This window comes from Phymastichus coffea, unplaced genomic scaffold (assembly GCF_024137745.1).
Source record: "Phymastichus coffea isolate CEN01 unplaced genomic scaffold, Cenicafe_Pcof_1.1 PCOF00039, whole genome shotgun sequence".
Classification (NCBI taxonomy): Eukaryota; Metazoa; Arthropoda; class Insecta; order Hymenoptera; family Eulophidae; genus Phymastichus; species Phymastichus coffea.
Window position 1 is genome coordinate 250357 of NW_026706850.1, and position 20924 is coordinate 271280.

The 20924-nt window shown below is 41.9% G+C and overlaps 1 protein-coding gene across 2 annotated transcripts; it reads left to right on the forward strand.

Annotated features, from left to right (window-relative positions):
- The first annotated feature begins 197 nt into the window (after positions 1–197).
- LOC131663853 (bestrophin-3) lies at positions 198–17500 on the forward strand. Of its 2 annotated transcripts, XM_058934560.1 has the most exons (12): positions 198–478; positions 8865–8975; positions 9573–9744; positions 9826–9955; positions 12197–12435; positions 12861–12992; positions 13061–13168; positions 13858–14115; positions 14495–14777; positions 15176–15448; positions 15524–15930; positions 16464–17500. In XM_058934560.1, exons 1-12 carry the CDS (start codon positions 408–410, stop codon positions 16788–16790), a joined length of 2511 nt encoding a protein of 836 aa, XP_058790543.1. In that variant the 5' UTR covers positions 198–407; the 3' UTR covers positions 16791–17500. The 2 variants fall into 2 exon arrangements, with proteins under 2 accessions (XP_058790543.1, XP_058790544.1); XM_058934561.1 differs by lacking the exons at positions 198–478; positions 8865–8975; positions 9573–9744 and having other exon boundaries at positions 9843–9959.
- The last annotated feature ends 3424 nt before the right edge of the window (positions 17501–20924 follow it).

Here is a 20924-nt window from a genome sequence, read left to right on the forward strand (position 1 = left end):
GGCAACAATGAAGCTGGGGCAGCGCGTATCCGCAACTGTGGGCCCCCAGAGCGCCTGCGTACGGCTCTGCCACCACGGAGGAGAGCGAACGAGCTGAAACGCACACACATACGCGCGGGCACACGGCACAGGTGGGCCCCTCTCTTCTGGTCGGTTTTCTCGGCTGCGCGCAACCATTTCTCCGAGGCTCGGCTCGATCGCGAGTAGTGTCAGTCAGGCAGCTGGTGGGCGCGTGCTGCTGCTGCTGCTGACTCGCTCCGCTCAGTTTTCCCGCGGCGATCCCTTTTTCACAGCGACTCTTTGATGCTGCCGTAGTGTTGCCGAGCGAAAAAGTCACTACCCGATGTGACGAACAGGCCGAGGACAGAGCGAGAGAGTGAGAGAGAGGATTCGCGTGCGCAACAAGGATGACAATCTCGTACGCGAGCGAAGTGCCGAACGGCTCGGCATTCGGTTGCTTTTGGAGGATCCTCATCAAGTAAGTATATGCACGAATGCACGGACACTGTACCAGTGTGTGTCAGGTCGATCAGCTGTGTAACGCCGCCAGCAGCTAACAGCTGTGTGTGCGGTGTATATTTTTCGATTCCCTTTCGCCGACGACGATCGCCACGACTGGATCACTACCATCCTAGAAAACCAGTTCGTTTTTTCTTCTTCTTCTTCATCTCTGTCTACGGCGATCGGTTGGTCGGTGACGAGGGAATTAGAAAAAAAAAAAAAACGGAAAGACAAAAAACAACAGTCGATGTCGAAGAACATGGCGGGTAGTGTAATGGTTGTGCAACCACCGGCTTTCAATTGTGCATGGGATATCGGGGTGACATCGATTCCATTTTTTCATCCAATCGGGTAATTAGTGCGCGAGCAAAAGAGTGAATGTCGGACACGGCTGGCGATGGTTTCATAAGAAACGATATATCTGCTGTTACTTGTGTGCATGCGCGCCCGCGTGCGCATGTGTGCGTGTGTGGGCAAAACAATTCGATGTCATAATGCGCGCATACTCGAGGAATTAGCATTTCGCGCTTTCAAGCAGCTGTTCCAAAGTATAGAAAGATGCATCGATATGTGCATGCGTGTGCGTTGCAATAAGTCTATGATCAGCGATTTTATCGAAAAAAAAAAATGAAGAATCGAAGGCCGCGTAAACCGCCCACAACAATAAATCACGTTGTTTTTCTGTTGCATTGGAAAAGGGTCGTTCTTCTGTTTTGCCAATTGACGATCGCTTTTTACGACGTCCGGGTGAAAACAATTTTCATCGTTGTTGCGGGTAAACAAGCGTACGCGTATGTGTGCAGCTTCTTCGCAGAAATCGGAGCAATAAATTAGCTTTTCAAAGCCTTTTTTTTTAACTTACGCGATGATCGATGCGAAAAGATCGCTCATGACAGAGTATAATGTTATTATTGTTGTATTTACCATGAGTACACGCGAACGAAAGATGTGTGCAATAAAGAAAAAAAAAAGCGAAACGGATTTGAAGCGATGCCGCGATGAAGAATCGATTGAATAACATTGTTAGCGACGCGGCGCAACCGAAGTAAACACCAAATCGCAACGGTGCGCGAAGAAAGAAAAGCCACTTATCGCCAGGAATGTCCGAATGTTTATTCTCGAATAAAAAATAAATCACGCGCTGCGAGGCGCACATGTACGCTTAGCCGAGGGAATCGAGAGGAAAACTAAGAAGGTGAATTCGCCGAGTTACTTCTCGCTCTTATCATGATAATTCGAGCGAATATGACTCACCGGTGGAAAAAAAATTCTCCGAGGAGAACCGTATCAGAAGTCGACGCACTCGCTTAAAGGTTTAAGCGCAAATCGATCCGAAAGCTCCCGTCCTCCGTCTCGTATAATCATCCGGCGTCGTAATTATCCGCTGGCACACACTTTCGCGCGCGCGCGCGCGCGAGAGAGAGAGAGATATTCACTTTTCCTGCTCACAGGATGTTGGAGCACTCGCGCGGAAGTTATATGCTCGAAGAGGGCGCCGCCTATTTCGCTCTATAAATAGAAACGGCGCCTCCAGGAATAGAAAATTCTTTCTCCTCCTCGCGGATAAGCGTAATTGGCAGGCATTACACGACCTCGAATTTAGACACTGCACTTTCTTCTTGGTTTTCTTGTAAGGTAGTAAAATTACTCTCTCTCTCTCTTATTTGCAAGGGTCTTCTCTCGTTGTTCCATTTAATTTCTCCCGACAGAGGCGTTAAAGGCAACTAGAAAATTATTGATAAGTCAATGGGAAAATGTAAATTGGCATTCTTTTCACGTAACATTCTGTATATTCTTTACATTTGCATAAATTACTAAACAGCTTGTTGAAGAACTTTGCTGATGATTATAATATCACGAGTGGGATGTTCTGCATTGTTGAATTTTCTTCGAAAACAAATAACCTCTACCATTTTCGTTTATGTTACGTTTCTGCAGTTTGTGTCATTACAATTGCTGACGAGACTCGTAAAACTAGAACACTCGCAAAAAAAAACAAAAAAGTTGGAAGGCAAAAGAAGAGTGTCGCATTGCGAAGCGCATTCTGGCAACCGCGTCATCGCACGCAAAAACCTCGCGAACGTTTTCAAACAAAGCCGACATCTCTAGCGTCTAAATCTCTCAGATCCTTGTAAAGCATGTCGGCCTCCTTAGATGTTGCCCTTCGATTCTTCCTGACTCGCACGCGTCATTGATACTTATCTTCCGGCAGGTATAGTTGTTCCAGCCTCGTACACAGGTGCATACCAAAAAAGCGATAAGCAGAATCTCTATGCATCCTCGGGGTACACGCGCGCGCCACACACACACACACACACACACACACACACACACACACACACACACACACACACACATACATGCACACAGATCGAATGAAAAAAAAGATTAAAGACTCTCGACGCTGCCGCTACTGTGGTTGCTACCAAGCGTGACCGTTATGCAACGTTTTGTTGCTCTTCGACCTTCGCTGCACCACTGCTGCGTGGAAATTATCTTCTCACTCCGACCGAAAAGTCAAGCCGCGGTCTTTCCTTTTTACACAACGAGTCGATTCGTGGTGCAGTCTCGAGGCGATTTTACTCGGAATAGGTATTAAGCTTTTAATAGCCGTACGACGATGCACCTCCATTTGATTTTCTCGTTGCTGCGCGAAGATAAGAAAATTGGACAGGCTGCCCGCGCAAGCTCGACGAGATGATTACTATTATTGCGATGCGCGCGAGCACCGAGCGCTCCAGACGTTCGACCACATCTGCATACGTATACTTGCGAAAGTCGTCTTTGAGCGCAATGCCTTCCAGATGGGCGATACGTGTTAGTCTTCCACCTGATGACAAGCTGCTTCTTTCTTTAAATATCAAGACATTTAGAGTGCGAACGCTTTCGCTATTGGACGTTTTACAAGACGCTTGGGAATTTTTAACTCCCTCCGTTAAATTGAAATTTAGAATATACAGTTCTTAATGAGTAAACTTGTTTTCAATGTGATTCAACTTCGATTCGTTACAACTTTACTTGTTGGAAATTATTCGTTCTAAATCACCAATATGGCAATTTAATGTATTCGTTTGCATAATGATCAAATAAATACTTCTAATATTCTTTCTAATACTGTTTAATACTTAATTTTAACATTGACTTCAAATTTTCTTGAAAATTCACCATGTAAGAAACTGTATGATCAAATCGTAGCGCAATCAATAGATAAATGACAAAAACTGATAGGATCACATAAAAACTCTCATTACCCATGTAAAAAAAAAAATAAAAACAAAGAGCATGTAATCCTGCATAAATTTGCACGAAGTCGCGTCGTGCAGCGGATGCATCGGCATGACTCAAACTGCGCAAATTGCTCTTCCTCCTTGCAGCGATATTTTACTAAAGAACGAAAAACGCAAGCGATCGATCGCAGCAAGGCGATTTCCTGAGACAAAAAGATCATATAAATCAGCTGTCGATACACACAGCGCCCGCGATTCGCCGTTAAGGCCGGTCGTTGGCCTTGGCTCACGGCAATTCACCTCGCTGCCGATTTTGACTCTTCGCTCGAGCGTACCAGAGAGAGAGAGAGAGAGAGAAGTTGGACTTTGGAAGCCTCGCTTTCGTTGCTCTCTCTCGCTCACTCGCTTTTACGCGTGCGTGAAGTTTGACCACTTGGGATGAGGACGAAATTCTTTCGCACGAGACTGGATTTTTGCGCCTTTTTTTTTGCTCTGGTCGCACACAGGAGCGTTTGATGGTTAGAGAATTTTTGTTCGATTTTATTTTGATTCAAATTGGAAAGAATTTCAATGGTTAGAATAATTAATTATTCATTAGCTTTTTGATGTTCAAATTGCTTTTATCTCCTTCTTAATGTCTTTTCGTGAATTTGTGTTTTGTTTTCAGAGTCATTCTGACTATTAGATTCCTCAGTATAAAGCACTTGTTGAACTTTTCAATGTAAAAATAAAGAAAAGTATACTGCTGACATTACAGTATTGACAAGGATAAAGTTTTGCTCGCGTATGATTTTTCTATAACAAGCCACGTCGATGAATAAGCGTCACCACCTGCATACGAGCGAAGCGCCCGCAGCCAACGGAATAAATAGTCAAAAGCCAATTTACGTCAGCTGCAAGTAGCCGGCTCATCAATTTTGCGTATGCGATTTACTCGCATATCTCTCGTGAATATCGATGAAGATTACGCCTTGTTACGTATCAAACAATCTTGGGCGCCCCGTGTTTCGCGTTCCTTTTTTCTTTATACTCTCCGATTTCCGATAACAGCAAAGTGCGTCGCGCGAAAAATCTTTCTAGCACCAATAGCAAAAGCAGGCCTATCGTAAGGAGGAGCATCAAATCATTTACTGCTCGCTCGCGTACAAACGCTAACTTGACATATCAGCATCCGCGAGTGGGGATTTTTATATTGGCTGATACGCTCGTCGATCGGCGAGGCACTGGCTCGATATCTCGTTTCCTCTTTTCTCGTATCGATTTTATTCGCCGCCGCTGCGCTGCAAGGCGAGTCGAAATGTGTCACGCCAAATTCTCATCGGTATGCTATATAGCCGGCTAATCGCGAATTTCGCGCGCGCCACGCCACGACCGCGCGTGTGTTGGTTACAATTTTGATATGCGTCGTCGGTTTTTTTTCCCCTTTATTTTTCCTTTTTCTCTTTTTCTTTTTTTTTCGATTAGAATTATACTCGCACTTCGTGGATCGACATTTCGAACGCGCGGTGCGTCGCGGATGATCGGGGCGCGTGCGCGCGCGATGCAAACCTTGAGCGTTGAGTTTTTTTGCTTTTCGCAATCCGTGTCATGCGCGGCGCAACGCGTCTGCGCGAAAATGTGGCGCGCGACGGAGTCGAATGGAGAAAAGAAAAACGAAAGAGGCACGAACCGTACGGATTTTCCGTTACGCGCTGCTCGCGATCTATCGTTGCTTGTATTTATTGGCTTAACTTGCGCGCGCGCGTGCTTTTCTTTAACGAGGCGGAGCGAGGGAGATGATAGTGAGCATTGCCTTGGCGAAAAGCGATAGTGTACGACCTTCGTAATTCGAACTTGTCCGAGCTGATTTTGTTGCCCGTGCGCGCGCGTGCAATACGTTTCTCGAGCGCGTGCGCTCAGATTTTATTGACGCTTGATGTGTGTGAAGTAATAATGTTTTAATATTTTCTCCATAAAAGTTTCGTAATTGTAGAATTTTCGCAAGGATTGATTTTTTGTTTTTATAAGCGTGGGAAGGTCATCAGGATTTTGCTATCGACTTTCGAATAGCTTTGCTTTGCGGAAATTCGAATGGAGCAACATTTATTGTACTCATCTAACAAATAAGCAATTAGTTAACAACTCTGCTGCGGCATGACGTAACTCATTTGTTAGCAGTTAATAAATTGTCGAGTAGTTAATAAATATCAAAAGGTGATAACGAGCGGATTACCATAAACTCGTCCTAAATTAATCCTTTTTATAAAGTCAGATTCATAATTAATTCTATAAAAAAGAAAAGAAAAAAAAAAGAAAATCGTCCGCAGAAGTCGCTGTGTATATAAGAGACACATTTTGCAGTTCAGGAAAAAGGTGCATGACTGCTCGAGCGTTCACCAAACACTTATTCAATTTTCCACTAGCTTGGACATGCTCATACATACTACATATAACGGATCGCGCTTTAAAGGTGATCGACTCTGATAATGGATAAGTAGACTGGCTAATGTGACAGATGCTTAGACGGCCAATTTATTGCTTTGAATCTTCATTTCAATCGATCTTATTTCAATATGTTCGACTGCATGTTTTTTACGCCATTCGTCTTGGCGTTAATCCATTTATTTTTCGAACAGTTTTTAAAATGGACGTTGGAGCTATAAATTTTATTTTAGAAAGTAGACGAAATAAATGTACAGGAAACTAATCAAATCACATTGGTGAATGTGAATCGGTTATAAAAAATAATATTAAAATGGCAAAACAAAGACATGCCGTAGTTTATATTAACTACCGATTTCAAAATATATTATCGGTGAATTTATAAAAGAAAAAAAAGTTACTTCATAATTATCGTTAAATCAATTAAAATGTAAATAAACGCGGAAAGAACGTGGATAAAGCGAATGTTTATCGTCCGTTTCAATTTGACCGATCGTTTATATTCATCCTCCTTTTCCGTTTTTTAAACCCGGTAATAAATTGCGAATAGCTCTGGCATTCCATCCTCATTTTACGGCCAATCATCGCACGCGAGAGAGAAAAGACGCCGACAACCAATAAACAATGTCAAGTAGAAGATGAAAAAAAAAGCCGATCGTCGCCGATCTATTTCTAACGTAGTATGTGTCTACGCGCAGACACCCCGGCAAAAACTCGTCGGTTGGTAATCGAGTTATCCCGCGGCGGAAGTCGTCAATATCGGAAGAAAAGCCTTGTTTAGACACCGTTAGCTCCACTTTTTCGACTGACATACAAAAGCGCGAACGCGCGCATGCCCGTAATCATTCTATTTTGCGCATCCGAACGTTCAATAACAGACGAATTTACGTAACTTAATAAGTAATAAGCTCCCAATGGGAGTCGTGTTTTATGTTTCTTTTTTATGGACTCGCAATTCATTAAACGTCGCGGCGTTGCGAGGAAAAATTTATTTGACTTTGTGTGCGCGCATCCTCGCGGAGATGCTTCGAGGAAACGAAATCGCCCGCTAATGAGCATGAATTTTCGCCTTAACGACCGCGGGATCTCGCGTCTTTTCTCTAGAGGGATTGTCAAATTGTTGTGCAATCATCTCTCCTTTTTTCCATCGATTTTTTTGTCTCCTCCTTCGCGAATACATCTGTTTTATTTTTCGCCCGAACGAGTTTGCCGTGTCCACATTGCCAAGCGTCTTTTAAAGATTATTTAAATCATTGTAATTATAAATCCATAAAACTTTTATCTTTGCTTACAAAATTCATTCTGGTTCTCGATATTTATAAAAAAATCGTCTCGGGAATTGGGATTCTAAAGAGCCACGTCAACAAATTTCGTCATGCTTGAAAAGCCTTTCGAGTGCTGTTTCTTTCTTTTCGAAAAAAAAAACAATTCTAGACTCCTCAGTGCGACGACGCGGGACGATAATAATTGTCAATCTCAGCGATGGTGTCTGGCGCATTATTACATCAGTGAATTACAAAGTCGCGAAAATAAGTATACGCGAGTTGCTATGGTTCACGGAAATCGTCTTCGCTAATTAACTCGTTGTCTAGGCGCCTTTTTCACTCGAGAATTTCCAAGCGCAATTAAGCAAGTAATCGGCTTCCTATCGGATTCCTATCGATGTGCGGCTGTGCAACTTCTGTTAACACGACGCTGCGTCAGCTAATTCAGTGATTTTGTCGTCTTTAGATTCAATTGTACTCGCTCGACTCCAAGTTTCCAAAAAACACACATAACCCGCGTGCGTCGCGCGTCGAAAATTGCGCAACAGCGTTTGCCTGCTAAACAAAAATTTTTTTCGACAATGCCCTTTAGTCACGCAGCGTGCTCGCTAATAGCTGACCGGACTTCCGTAATCCCGAACGCACCGATCTTTCGCTGCCCGCGCGCGGCGCGGCGCTGAATATTTCGCTCGTTCTTACACAGCACACGCCAGCGATGACATAATGACACTTTTATTTTCGATAAAACTTTCTTTTTCTCCGCGAGAACGCGGCTGCGGCATTTCCCAGGGAACAGAGGCGCGCATACACGAGAGATAAGGAGTGCTTTATTTTTTCAGCGGTGCGTAATGTAAATTGTGCGTTTTGCTTGTCATCAAGGAATTAATTATGCGTGGATGCGGACTTCTTTTTTTTTAATCCTCTCTCCTGTTTTTTATATAACTATCCATAAGGATATACATCTGTGACGACTAGTTTTTACGGTATGATTTACGAGTGACGTTGGTGATTGTTAGGTTGAAAAGCTTTATTAACTATAACGCTCTGTTTATTTTTCCACTTACGCAGTAAGTTCTCCATTTTACTTTTTCGTTTTGCGACTATTTTTATTCGCTGCTGTAAAAATAAAAGAAAACGTTGGTAACGTACTATCGTGACTGGATGGCCTAATTGCGTCTGAAGTGAAATGCGTATATCGGTGAATTAAAAAAAAAACTCGATGGAACGTGGATAGCATTATCGTGGAAAATAAAAAAAAAATAGAATACAATACGAATTCGAAATAATATTCGCTCGCGCAAGATTGCAATGATCAGCAAGCGAACTTTAGCAGCAATCTATACAAACAAGCGTAACCGGGAATAAAGTCATCAAAGCAGAGGCATCACACACGAAGGGAATCCCAAGAGGATATACGTCTAATAGTCGATGGTAATTTGTCTGCTCACAGATGGCGAGGCTCCGTGTACAAGCTTATCTGGCGCGAGCTGTTGGTCTACCTGCTGGCCTACTACATCATCAACTTCATCTATCGCTACGCGCTCGACGAGGAGCAGCAGAAGTACAGTATAACATGAGAAATCTATCTTCGAGCTCGATGCGCTACAACGGAGGAGGAGAGAGTGAAATGGCTTTTTTTTCCGACGACTCGCTAATCGTCTCGGGAAGTGTTATGAGCTAGCTCGGCCGCAGGACTGCGGCTTACCTGCGCGCGTTCGCGGTTCGTGATGGACGTTTTCGGCCGACTGGAAATATAATTGAATGGAATTCGCATAACGGAGACGCCTTCGCGGTTCGCCTCGCTCGGAAACTCAATTGCCGTGAGTTCGATGCCGTCGCGGGTGTGCTTTTTGTGGTAGACGCGCGAACGAAAGAGAAATGGGGACAGGCAAAAGTGGGTTAATGAAAATTCAAATTTCTTATTGCGGATGTTAACGCTGCGTCTGTATAGAAGCCTTTTACTCTTTCGTTTCGGACCAATCTGGTCGTTTCCGCGATAGAACACGTATTAGCCTTGAACCTAACAAGCGGTCAACGTCCTTTAAAAGAGAAAAAAGAAGACGAGAAGCGCGCGATCTTAGCAGAAAAGTCGAGCCAAGATTGTCAATCTGCTTCGAAAAAATGTACAAAAAAGCATTCAAATGTATGTTATCTGCAGGATATTCGAGAAGATCCGCTATTATTTCGGCAACTCGAGCGAGTCGATACCAATGTCATTCGTGCTCGGTTTCTACGTGAGTCTCGTTGTCAAGCGATGGTGGGAGCAGTACAAACTATTACCTTGGCCTGACAACCTTGCCCTGTTCATCAGCGCTGCTATCCCCGGAAACGTAAGCTGCACATAATCATTATCGTTCGCCAAAAAAGAAGAAAAATGTTTAACGATTGCCGTAACACAACGATTGGCACAGGACGAACGAGGACGTCTTATGAGGCGGAACATAGTGAGGTATGCTGTACTCGCATACGTGATCACCTTGCAGAGGATATCGTTGCGTGTTAAACGACGCTTTCCAACACTTCAACACATCGTCGACGTTGGTCAGTGAGTTATTTCGATCAGTAACTTTTTTCTTTTTCTCTTTTTGATACTTGATTTTTTTCTCTTACCGAAGTTAAAAATAGATAAATAATTGCTACCGTGTATCGCACACTTGATGATATAGCGTAAGATAAATCACACACAGAGACATTGGATATACGGTTAAGTCAATGACAAGTACGGAAAAGTGGGTAAAAATAGCATTTACATTTTCTAGCGCATACACACAATATATCTTCGTACCTTGAAAATTTTACGAGAAAAACGAAAAGCGCGCGATGAATCAGCCTGCGCGCAGCTCATTTCACAAACGAACGGCATGTATTTGGGGCGATTCGCTGCGGAATCTCGTCAAAAAGTGTGCCTCGATTTTGCGGACGCAAAATGGAAGAGCCGCGTCGTCGGACCGACAAGGAGGAAGAAGAAAACGAAAACCGCGCATCCAGCGACGGGCACAAAACGAAAACTTCATCCTTCGGAGGCGCATCTTCTCGTCGTGACTGCGAGAGCGTGAACGAAAAATAAAACCTCGCGCGCCGAGTGCCAGGTAGCCAGCAGGCAGCTTGTCCGCACGACAAAAAAAAAATCCGCGGTATAATTTTAGCTCCCGTCGCGGTGAGAAGTGGCGCCTGTCTGACGGTACTTTCCACTTGTCGCCGTCTTCCTGCATCCTTCTGAAGCAAAAGGACTCTCTCGATGCGCGCGCGCGCACACACGAGGAAAGCATTTTCGAATTCCACGCGTCTGCGAATCCAAGTAACGGGGATATCGGTTAACGACCCGACACTACGAGCGACATCTTTTTTTCTTTTTTTTACTTCGCTGCTTCCTTGGGCGAGTATATAATGCCTTGTAATGGTACGGCGACGTCGAAACGATAATTTTGTAAGGTTTTTTTTCGCGCAAACTGCTGCTGCAACACGCCAGGTCGTTAAATTACGAGTGAAGATGTCTTTGTATTTAGGTCGCTTGGGCGAGACGCGAAATTTTCGGCGAAACTTTTGCGATACTCATTGCTTCACGTGCGAGTGGATGATGCGAGAGTTTCGTTGGAACGACATCAACGAAATCGACGACCATATGGATAAAACGAATGGAAGGCTGAAGAGATATACAAGTTAATTGATTTTCGTGACGAAAAGATACCTCCTCTGAGCGAAACAGATTTGTACGAAGACGGATAACTGAATCGAGAGAAAAGTCTACTTCTCGATTAGTGAAGTACACGACATAATTGTAAATAAGTTCACGTCAACGAAAGTAAAAAAGAAATCATCAAACGCATGTAATTCCATCGTAACATAGTATACACACACCACTGGGAACAACAATGCGTCAAAACCAATTACACAAAGATAGAGAACAATGAAATGCACTCGCGTGTGGATTTTCCCGGAGTTTCTGCAGGTGTGTTTGCCCGCGTGAAATCGAACCTGTCGGTTACATGTGTCAAGCAGATGCGTGAGCTTCATTCGGAATCACGTGCGCTACGTCCCTTTCTAACGGACGTGCACACGCGCGCAAGCTGCCTTTCCTAATCAGAGTGGTTTCACCTTTACGTGACCTACACGCGTGATCATCGAAACGCTTTTTTTTTTTCCTTTCGAATGCAATTTCGTCGATTTAATGCGTGGACCATTTGTCTCTCTGTCTTTTTGGTGAAGTCCCATGTCAACCAAATCAGACGTCCGTATAGCTCGAGAACGCCACTGCTCTTCGGGATATACGTGTGGCGCGTCAATCAATGCATAATTTTACGCGCAGTCCCCATAACAGTCAATTTCTTGAGCCAATCAGGCGCGCTCGCAATGAGCACTTGCCACCAAAGAAAAGAAAAGTCGAACCGCGATCGTTGCCTTCAATGCTAAACCGATCACCGGCACACTGGCAATCGAAGCCTTGCACCGTGACCGCGAGCTCAACGATCGATCATTTCACCTACATAGCAAACGTCGTGATAGGCGATACGAAGCAAGGGGCTATTGCACCCGAACGGAGCGTGGCAAGGCCGTTGGGCGCAAGAAAGAAAGAAAGGAGATGCGCCGCTGCCGCGAACGCGGAGAACTCGTTTTCCCCCTTTTCAAAGTCGTTAAAAGGCGCCGGCCTTGTCACGAGCGTTTGTTGACCTTGCGTACGTGTGTGCGCATGTGCTCGCAGATAAGGTCCTATTATTACGCCGATTAATAGGCTAACTTCGTTAGCCTTGCCACTTGAATTTTTGTTTCTGGTCCGCTGTCCAGGTCTGATGATGGAGTCGGAGAGGAAGATCTTCGAGATGATGAACAAGAAGGCTGCCATGTCCAAGTACTGGATGCCACTGGTTTGGGCGACCAATATTATCAATCGAGCGAGGAAGGAAGGATTGATCACTAGTGACCACGTGGTGCAGACTTTGCTCGTCGAATTGAGCGACATAAGGAAAAAGCTTGGTGGACTTATTGGCTACGATACTGTTTGCGTACCTCTGGTCTACACTCAGGTTTGTGCAATTTTATACGCGAGTAGAACTTCTTATCAAAGTTTTTTTTTTTTCAAGGAAAGAAAAGCAATAGCTACGCGCTTTTGACCAACGCGTAAATGTAAAAACAGAGGTAGATTAAAGCTAACGTTTAACGAATCATTTAAATCCCACTACAGTTCCTTTTTTAAAACCCGTAAAAACAGAAAGAGTAAAGAGCCAAGATAGCGATACTCTTAAAGAACGCGATTCCGTAAAATCGCTTCGGATAAGCTGCCTGGCAATTTTCCTTGCAGTTTTAATTGGCACAATCAATTACCGGCCCGTATGCTAAGCGCATAGATAAAAGGCAGAATGGCTCTAAAGATCGACGGAGTTTCCTTTGTTCGTCTCTCGCGAAAAACGTACACGCGGGCACTGGGTTAAGGACGTGACGATTATTGCAGGTGGTGACGCTGTCACTCTACGCTTACTTCTTGTCGGCGCTACTGGGTAGGCAGTTCATCAGTCAAAGCGAAGCTCTCAATGGCAAGTACGAGATGCCGGACATGTATTTCCCCTTCTTCACTGTCTTACAAGTGAGTGTGCGAATCTTCGCGCTTTCGTGCGCGCGCAAAGATTTGTCATCGAGCTGCTTTCCTTGCAGTTCTGCTTTTACGTCGGCTGGTTGAAAGTCGCCGAGGTATTGATCAATCCCTTCGGTGAGGACGATGACGACATCGAGCTGAACTGGCTGATCGATCGCCACATCAAGGTAGGCTGGGTTTTTCTCTTACAAACTGGTTTTCAGGATTCGGACAAGCAAAATTCCCTTTACGTCACTTGGATTTGGAATACATCCGACTTGTTTTTTATGTTCTCACTCTCTTACGTTCGTCATTCAAGCGTTTTTTACTCACTCTCAGTCGATTCGGTAATATCAAGTGCAGACATTTTTTGCTTATTCTTTGAAAAAAGACGACTGCTTGCTTGCTCGTTAGTTCCCAGCTCATTAGTTGACCGAAAGCACATCTCATCTACTTTTGAAATTCAAATGTTTGTTCGCGTGATTTGTACAGTTTGAAGTTAATTGCTGTATTTACGCTTGTAAAGTAGACCTTTCACATTGAATTTCCTTTCTTCTCAAGTGCCAAAAAAATAAAAGAGAACGGCCAGTGCCACGACGGTTTCAAAGGAGGATCGTACAGAAATGCGAACAAAAGATTGTAACGAGGGAACGCGATGATATCTAAATCGAGTTTAATTCGTTTGTCTACGCCACGAGAATTCATTAATAACAACAGTGATTCAACTTCAAATAAATGCGCGTGTACGCCCATATAGCAATTTCAGCTCGTGAATTGCAACGATTAGAGAACTCGTTATCGACTGCTAACGCTAATCTTACAAGGTCCCGAGTAAATTCCCACGCACTGAAATAAAACCAACCATCGTCCTCTTCAGGCCGGCTACATGATCGTCGATGAGATGCACGAAGAGCATCCCGAGCTCCTAAAGGATCAGTACTGGAACGAAGTGGTGCCAACAGACTTGCCGTACACAGTCGCAAGCGAGAATTACCGCCGCGAAGAACCGGCAGGTTCGGCGGAACATTACAAGGTGAAGGACAGCGATGCCGTTTACGCGAACCTACTGACTGGACTGCACGTGCATCGAGCTAACAACAAGGCCGGCCAAATGGACGACGTCTATGCCGATTACGTGAGTGTTGTTCTCTCGATGCGATGCTACTCTACTCGAGAGTTCGGTGTTGCAATGACCAATGTCCAATTCTTTTCTCTTCTCGCGCGATCGCTAACAAGTACAGCGCGTTCTCCTCGCGTTTACCAAGGTGTTCGGGGCTCGAAAATTTCATTTCTCGCGGAAATATATTTATCTTGCCCGTGCGAGGGAGAAAAAAACGATGCAAAGTGGTCGAGTGACTTGTTATTATGCCCCGTGACGCGAGCGATTGATGTATTATGATTTCACGTTCATTCGCAAAATGGAAAAATCCCTCTTCGCGCGTCATCCTTTTACAATAAGTTCGAGAGAGAGAGAGAGAGGGAGAAATGATCAAATACGCATTATCATCCCGCAGGAGAGTGTGGATACACCTCTAGTCGAGCGTAAACGCAATTGGCTGTCCCGAGCAGTCAGCCGAATGGGTTCGGTACGTAGTAGCTCGACCACCTACAGCAGTGGCACATTCTTCAATCGTAATCGCCACAACAGCGTCTACAGTAGTCCTGAAACGCAACCTGCTGGCGGTTTGGCCAATGGACCATCGTCCAACCAAACCAACAACACCGGGGTGAAAATGTCGCTGTACGACAGGTTCGCCAGGCGCAAGAGCATACAGAGCCAGCGTATCAGGCGACAAGGTACTTTGTACATGAGTCACACGCGCATTTATTAATTGCGCGTGTTTGGCTTTGACATTATCGTACAAAGGTGTTTTCGGTTAGCAGCAGAGAGAAAAATTGAGGTTACGCGCCAGGCTGATTCAACTTTCGCACGATTGTGAAAGTTTCTTTTTTTTTCTTTTCGCGTAGCTTGCAAATAGCGATGATTCCATTCCGAAAAGCTTCGCTCGACGATTTTCGCCAATTTATTGTCGGGTGTATTAATGGAAGATCATGGTCCGCGTATGTTATGCATGGGAACGAGCTTTATGGAAAATGGTCGAATCGCGCCGATATAAATAAATTAAAATCGATCCTGTGAAACATATCGTTGCAAACGCAAAGCCTTTCATTGAACGTTGTATTCGAATTTTCAGGTACCCTGCCCAAGCTCAACAACATACCGATAAGCTTGAAGAACCGTCCGCGAATCCCAACGCCAGACGTCACGAAGGAAGTCGTGGACAGAGAGCAACGTCTGGCGTTGTCAGCGAGTAATGCGGCTAATATCGGCGCCGGGGTGATTGGTATTCTATCGCCACCGGCGTATCAACAGACCGGCGGCATCGATGACTTTTCTGTGCTACAAGTTGTCGTTAGTAATCCTACTGTTAATGCCGCTAGCGTGCCGATTTTGTCTCCCATTCAAGGTAACGAGAGATTCGATTCGTTGGCAACGGAAGCAGAAGAGCGGGCGATTAAAGTTCGAGTCGTAAAATTTGCAGAAAAAACCGAAGGGACTCCGGTGGCAAGGCACCAGGCGGCACTGCCACAATTGGCTCAAGCGGTGTTGCCGCAAAATCTGAAACAACTGACTCAAGCACCACTGACAGCTGTGACGGCCGTGACGGTGGGCCAATTGACGAGGTTTGTGCAGGCAGCGCCGTTATTCGTTGCCAATTCTTTGAAGTCAGCAAGTTTGACAGAGCCGATGAGCCTCACCGAAGTGACTACGCCGACGAGTGGCGAAGATGATGCTAAGGAAAGTAACAAGGACGAGAGCAATTCAATTGCCAAAGCAGGCAAACTCATTGTAGATAGTTACAAAACTAGCTCGCCAATTCTAGTTAGTCCCGAGAAGCTGGATGCTTTGACGATTGCTGGTCTTGCAAGCAACAAACAACCTGATTGGGTGAGCGGATAACGATTTTGTTCTATACGACTAAACACGCGCGAGTCTTTTTTCTTACTTAATCATTATGCAATTCGTTGCTCGATGGCCGTTTCTAAAAAATTGGCTCGCTCAAACAGAACGACAACAATGTTTTTAAGAGGAAAAGAGGAGACGATTAACGATACGCCACGGTCTACTCGTGGAACCAATCCATTTTGTAGTTCATTTGGGCATTACGAAGTATTTTTGCGCGTTGCGCAAATCGATCGCTTAGTGCGACTTGAACAATAAAAATCTCGCTTCGTTCATTGATGTAACTGCGACTTATTAAATTTGAATCGTTCTATTAAATTTGAATCGTTCTTTCAAATTGAATCGAGCAATATTAACATGCTGTTAAATTTTGTATTGATATGTTTTACTATTACAATACTGCCGCTAAGAAAAGAAAGATTGACGGGGATCGTGAAGAATTAATTTTACAACTAACAGACTTGTAATTGAACGCACTTTTCGTGACGTAATAGTTCAACCATTAAAATCCGTTTCAGAGCCTCCAAAACTTTACACCGCCAGCAGCGACCGATCGCCGTTCTCCTCAAGAACATCACCCTAAGAGTCGTCGATCGACTTCGTTACCAGCACCTCCGGTAACGCCTCCGACACGAGATGATCGTAGTAATTCGTTGCCCCATGATTTGTGTCTTCAAGAGAGTGCAACAGCAAGAACGATCAAAACTACAACTTTGCCGACGCCCGTGAAAAGGCCAAGAAGTGGTAGTTTCGATCAACGCCAAGCAGTTGCTGTGCGGAAAATCAGCTTCGTTGGTCAGCCGGTGCCGGTTGCTGGCAGCAAACGTAGCGAGGTCTACGTATGACATAATGTTACATTAAAATCAGATAGATCTGTAAATAAAAATTCATTCGCATTTCTTTCTTCTGTGCACGCGCGAGAGACGATCAAAGTGGAACAAAGAGAGAGACGAGAGACCGATCGTCCTAAGTTTGTGATTTTTATATAGTATTTTTTATCGACAATAAGCTAATATAATAGCCAAAAAAAAATAAGAATAATGATAATAATGAAATTGACGTGGCAATTGCCTCTTCGTGTAAATAAATTTTTTCGGTGTACAGCGCGAAACTGTCATTGCCATAATTTTCAGCAGGAGCTCATGTATGATAATTTAGTGCCGAATTGTACTTTTGTTTTTTTAAATAACTATTATAAATGAGTTTAAGTATATTATTTTTAAACTTAAATGTATAAATTTTAAGAAGATGTTAGGTATGAAAATATGTGCAATTTCTCAACGAGGCCATATATTCACACGTTCTGTGTGTACCTCGACCAGGAGGTATAGAACTTTTATTATCCTTTTTTAAGATATGACGATGGTTATGAAGCGCGTAACCATGAGTGGAATTTTTGAGTATAGGGTATAACGTGAAGTATTTTCTACGACAGGAAATATGTAGATATTGTTTGGTGTGATTGACAAGATTTCGTTTGATGTTAGCTTTGTAAGAAATTGATGAATGTAATGTGTATGGCATGTTACTTGTGTTGAATAAAATGATTATATTATAGTGATTTAGCAATGAAGTTACATTTATCCATACCTTAAAAAAAGTAATATAAAATAATACTAACCTATTGTCTACAAGAGGGTGCAGGCATTGATCTTTTCAAGTAACAAATTTTAGTTTCTATCACGTTATTAGAAATAGTGTCATTGATCCTTAAAAATTATTATCAAAATCGAATTGAAGAATCGGTATTCAAATATTCCATCAAAGACGGTTTAAAAAAAAAAAAAGTATGTATTTCGTCTGTAGTTACTCGTCAGATCTCATCAGTGGGTCACGAGAGACACATGATCCAACAAAAGACGAAACGGTCCAACAACGGTTTATTAACTTTTATTCAAGCTATTTTTATGGAGTAATTAGAATAAGAGCTTTTCATAATTAGAACAATTTTGAGTTTTATAACTTAAGGCTTAACTTATAAATTATATTTATAAAAATAATAACAATATTTCATGCAAATAATTACTAATTACTTAATTATAAATCAAACTTTAATACAAAAATGGAAAGTTGGTTCAAAATCTTTATTTACTAGATAAATGATCTGTATAAACCTAAGACTATATTTTTCAATTTTTTGTGTTATAAATATTTATACAGAAGCTTTGATATTGCAGTGTCTTAGATAAAAATAAGAATATTTTAGTTAGAGAAAGAAAAGAAGAACAATACTAATTTAAAAAAATCAATGATATTAAATCTGTAGAGATGTAAACTTTCTTCATTAATCAGATAATCACATTTAAAATTATTTTGAATTATGAACTTAAAACATTTACACAAGGAAAATGATTTTATTTGGCATTGTCTCTTATAATTTATGTAGTTCATTGTTGTAAAATCAAATAAGAAAGTGTAGTATCAATTCTGATTTATTCTTTACAAAATATTGGTTTCATTCAAAACACACACACATACCTTTAATACTACTACTATTGGAATAAATTGTTATTTAGCGTTATCAATATTCACAAGCACAGTTTGTATAACATTGAACAGTCTCACACAATTCCTAAAATTGAAAACATTCTTATTAAACAAAAGTATGATAACGACATATAAATATAAATTTTCTTTAAAAATAAACCTACCTAAACATATATTCCAACCAACAGTAACAAGAACAAAACACCAAACCCAGAAAAGATTGCAGCAACTGCAGAGATCAGCATTTCTTTTTTAATATCTCGGGTAAATTTGGTACTGGTGACTTCGTACACAAAGAACCATGCTGTGAAGAAAATCCCGATACCCAGAAGAACCAAGGTTAAGATTGGGAATATTGCAGGATTAATTGGCGACACATATCGTACCATAGAATCAATTTCCAGCTGCAAAATACATCGCTATATTATTATACTAGTTAATACAAGAAGTTAGCTTTTTTTTACAACACAATTGACTTCGAATGCTAATAAATAAATAATTGTTGTAATATTCGTTGGAAAATCAATATAAAAGTACTATATTTTTAAACAAAATAATAAATAAGCTTCTTACACCCATTTTTGCACAATTATTGTTGTTGACGTGGCCCTAAATATAACCTCAAACTAATTCTCCAAAACTGCTGTTTCCGTTACTCACTGAAAAACACCAAATTAAATATCAAACTACTCAATTAGTAAAACTAAAATCTCATTCTTTACTATTTTTAAGTAATATAATTTACAAATTATTTGATTAACGTTTAATTTTTCGTTGTTACCGGCGTTATAATAACAACTACTATTTTATGGTATGGCCACACGGATTTACACAATTAATTACACGTATGTATGGCTGTAGCTATGCAGTACAATATGATATGAGATAGAATACTTTTCGAGTCGAGTAACTTTCGACAGTCCGCAACGTGGCGTATAAATTTGAAAATATCAGATAATTTATCGAAAAATGAAATTACATTCCCAATTAACAATCAATGAAAATTCTTTTTCTTACGAATATAATTCATTTTCTCGAATGAAACAAAATTATTATTGATCAAAGAAATCTTTACATCTGTTCAAGTTTCTCAAACTATAAGCAGTATTTAAAATTTTTTATTATTAACTTTTTTAAAAGTATTTTTAAAAGTATTTTTACTGATCTTTGTTTACCGTAAATAAGTATATATGTAGCTGTTAATTTTACCTCATTAATAAATTACATAAATAAATTTTTCTAAGGGTAATTTGAATGATCAGTAAACAGTTAAAGAAGATTGTTCTTTGAAAATACCAAAGAAAAATATTTATATACTTTAATTACAAAAACAAGTATATAATTATATTAAATTGATTTTTTGATAATTAAAGGATACAATTTTTCCAGTGCTCATACACTATTGTGAATAAAAAATGTATCATGTGTAAAATAATTGCAAAAGCTCAAAAGCTTTTTTATAATGAAAATAGAAAAATCAAACCGAGCGGGCGGTAGCGCCTCGGGTGAATGGGAAAATTACACATCTGCGCGCTGCACTTGCACACATGAGTTCACATTTTATATATTATATGGTAGTTTTTTCAATACGCTTTCAAAACGAATGAAAAAAATTTTTGAATAAACGGTAAAGGTTCGAAATAAAGTGTATTACACGCCTCTTGAACGGACCAAAGAAACAATAAGTGCTGATTTTTACAAATACAATTAATATTTTTCTGTTCGAAAACAATGATCACAGTTAATTATTCGTCAATTCAAAGGCATCGTTTCTAAAATGAATATTATCTTTTACAAAGAGACGTTGCGCTAATAAAATTATTACATAAGATCAAAAGCTTTTCCACAATGAGAATGGAAATTTCGAACAAGCGGGTGATAGCGCCTCGTGTGAATGGGAAAATGGCGCTATCGTCCTTTCGGGCCTTCTCTCTCTCTCTCTCTCATTCCCTCTCTCTCTTTCTCTCCCTCTCTTCCTCTTTCCCTCTCTCTCTCTCTCTCGTACATATATACACACACGACACGTAGAGCAAGTGAGAGTGAAAGAGAGACGAGATTTCCACATCGCATTGCAATTGCAAGTCCGAAAAAAGGAAAAGGCTAGAGAGAGATAGAGACTGTCTAGTAGGAGTGTATTGGTATAGCGTTTGGCGAGACACTTCTCTCTCTCTCTCTCTCCTTCTCTCTCTCTCTCTCTCTCTCTCTCTCTCTCTCTCTCTCTCTCTCTCTCTCTCCTCTCTCTCTCTCTCTCTCTCTCTCTCTCTCTCTCTCTCTCTCTCTCCTTCTCTCTCTCTCCTTCTCTCTCTCTCTCTCTCTCTCTCCTTCTCTCTCTCTCTCTCCTTCTCTCTCTCTCTCTCCTTCTCTCTCTCTCCTTCTCTCTCTCTCTCGCTCTTTCTCTCTCTTTCTCTCTCTCTCACTTGCTGTCTTTGTCTGTCTGCATGACTATATTCTTATATATCAGCGAGCGACGTACGCGACGAGAGTACGTCGTG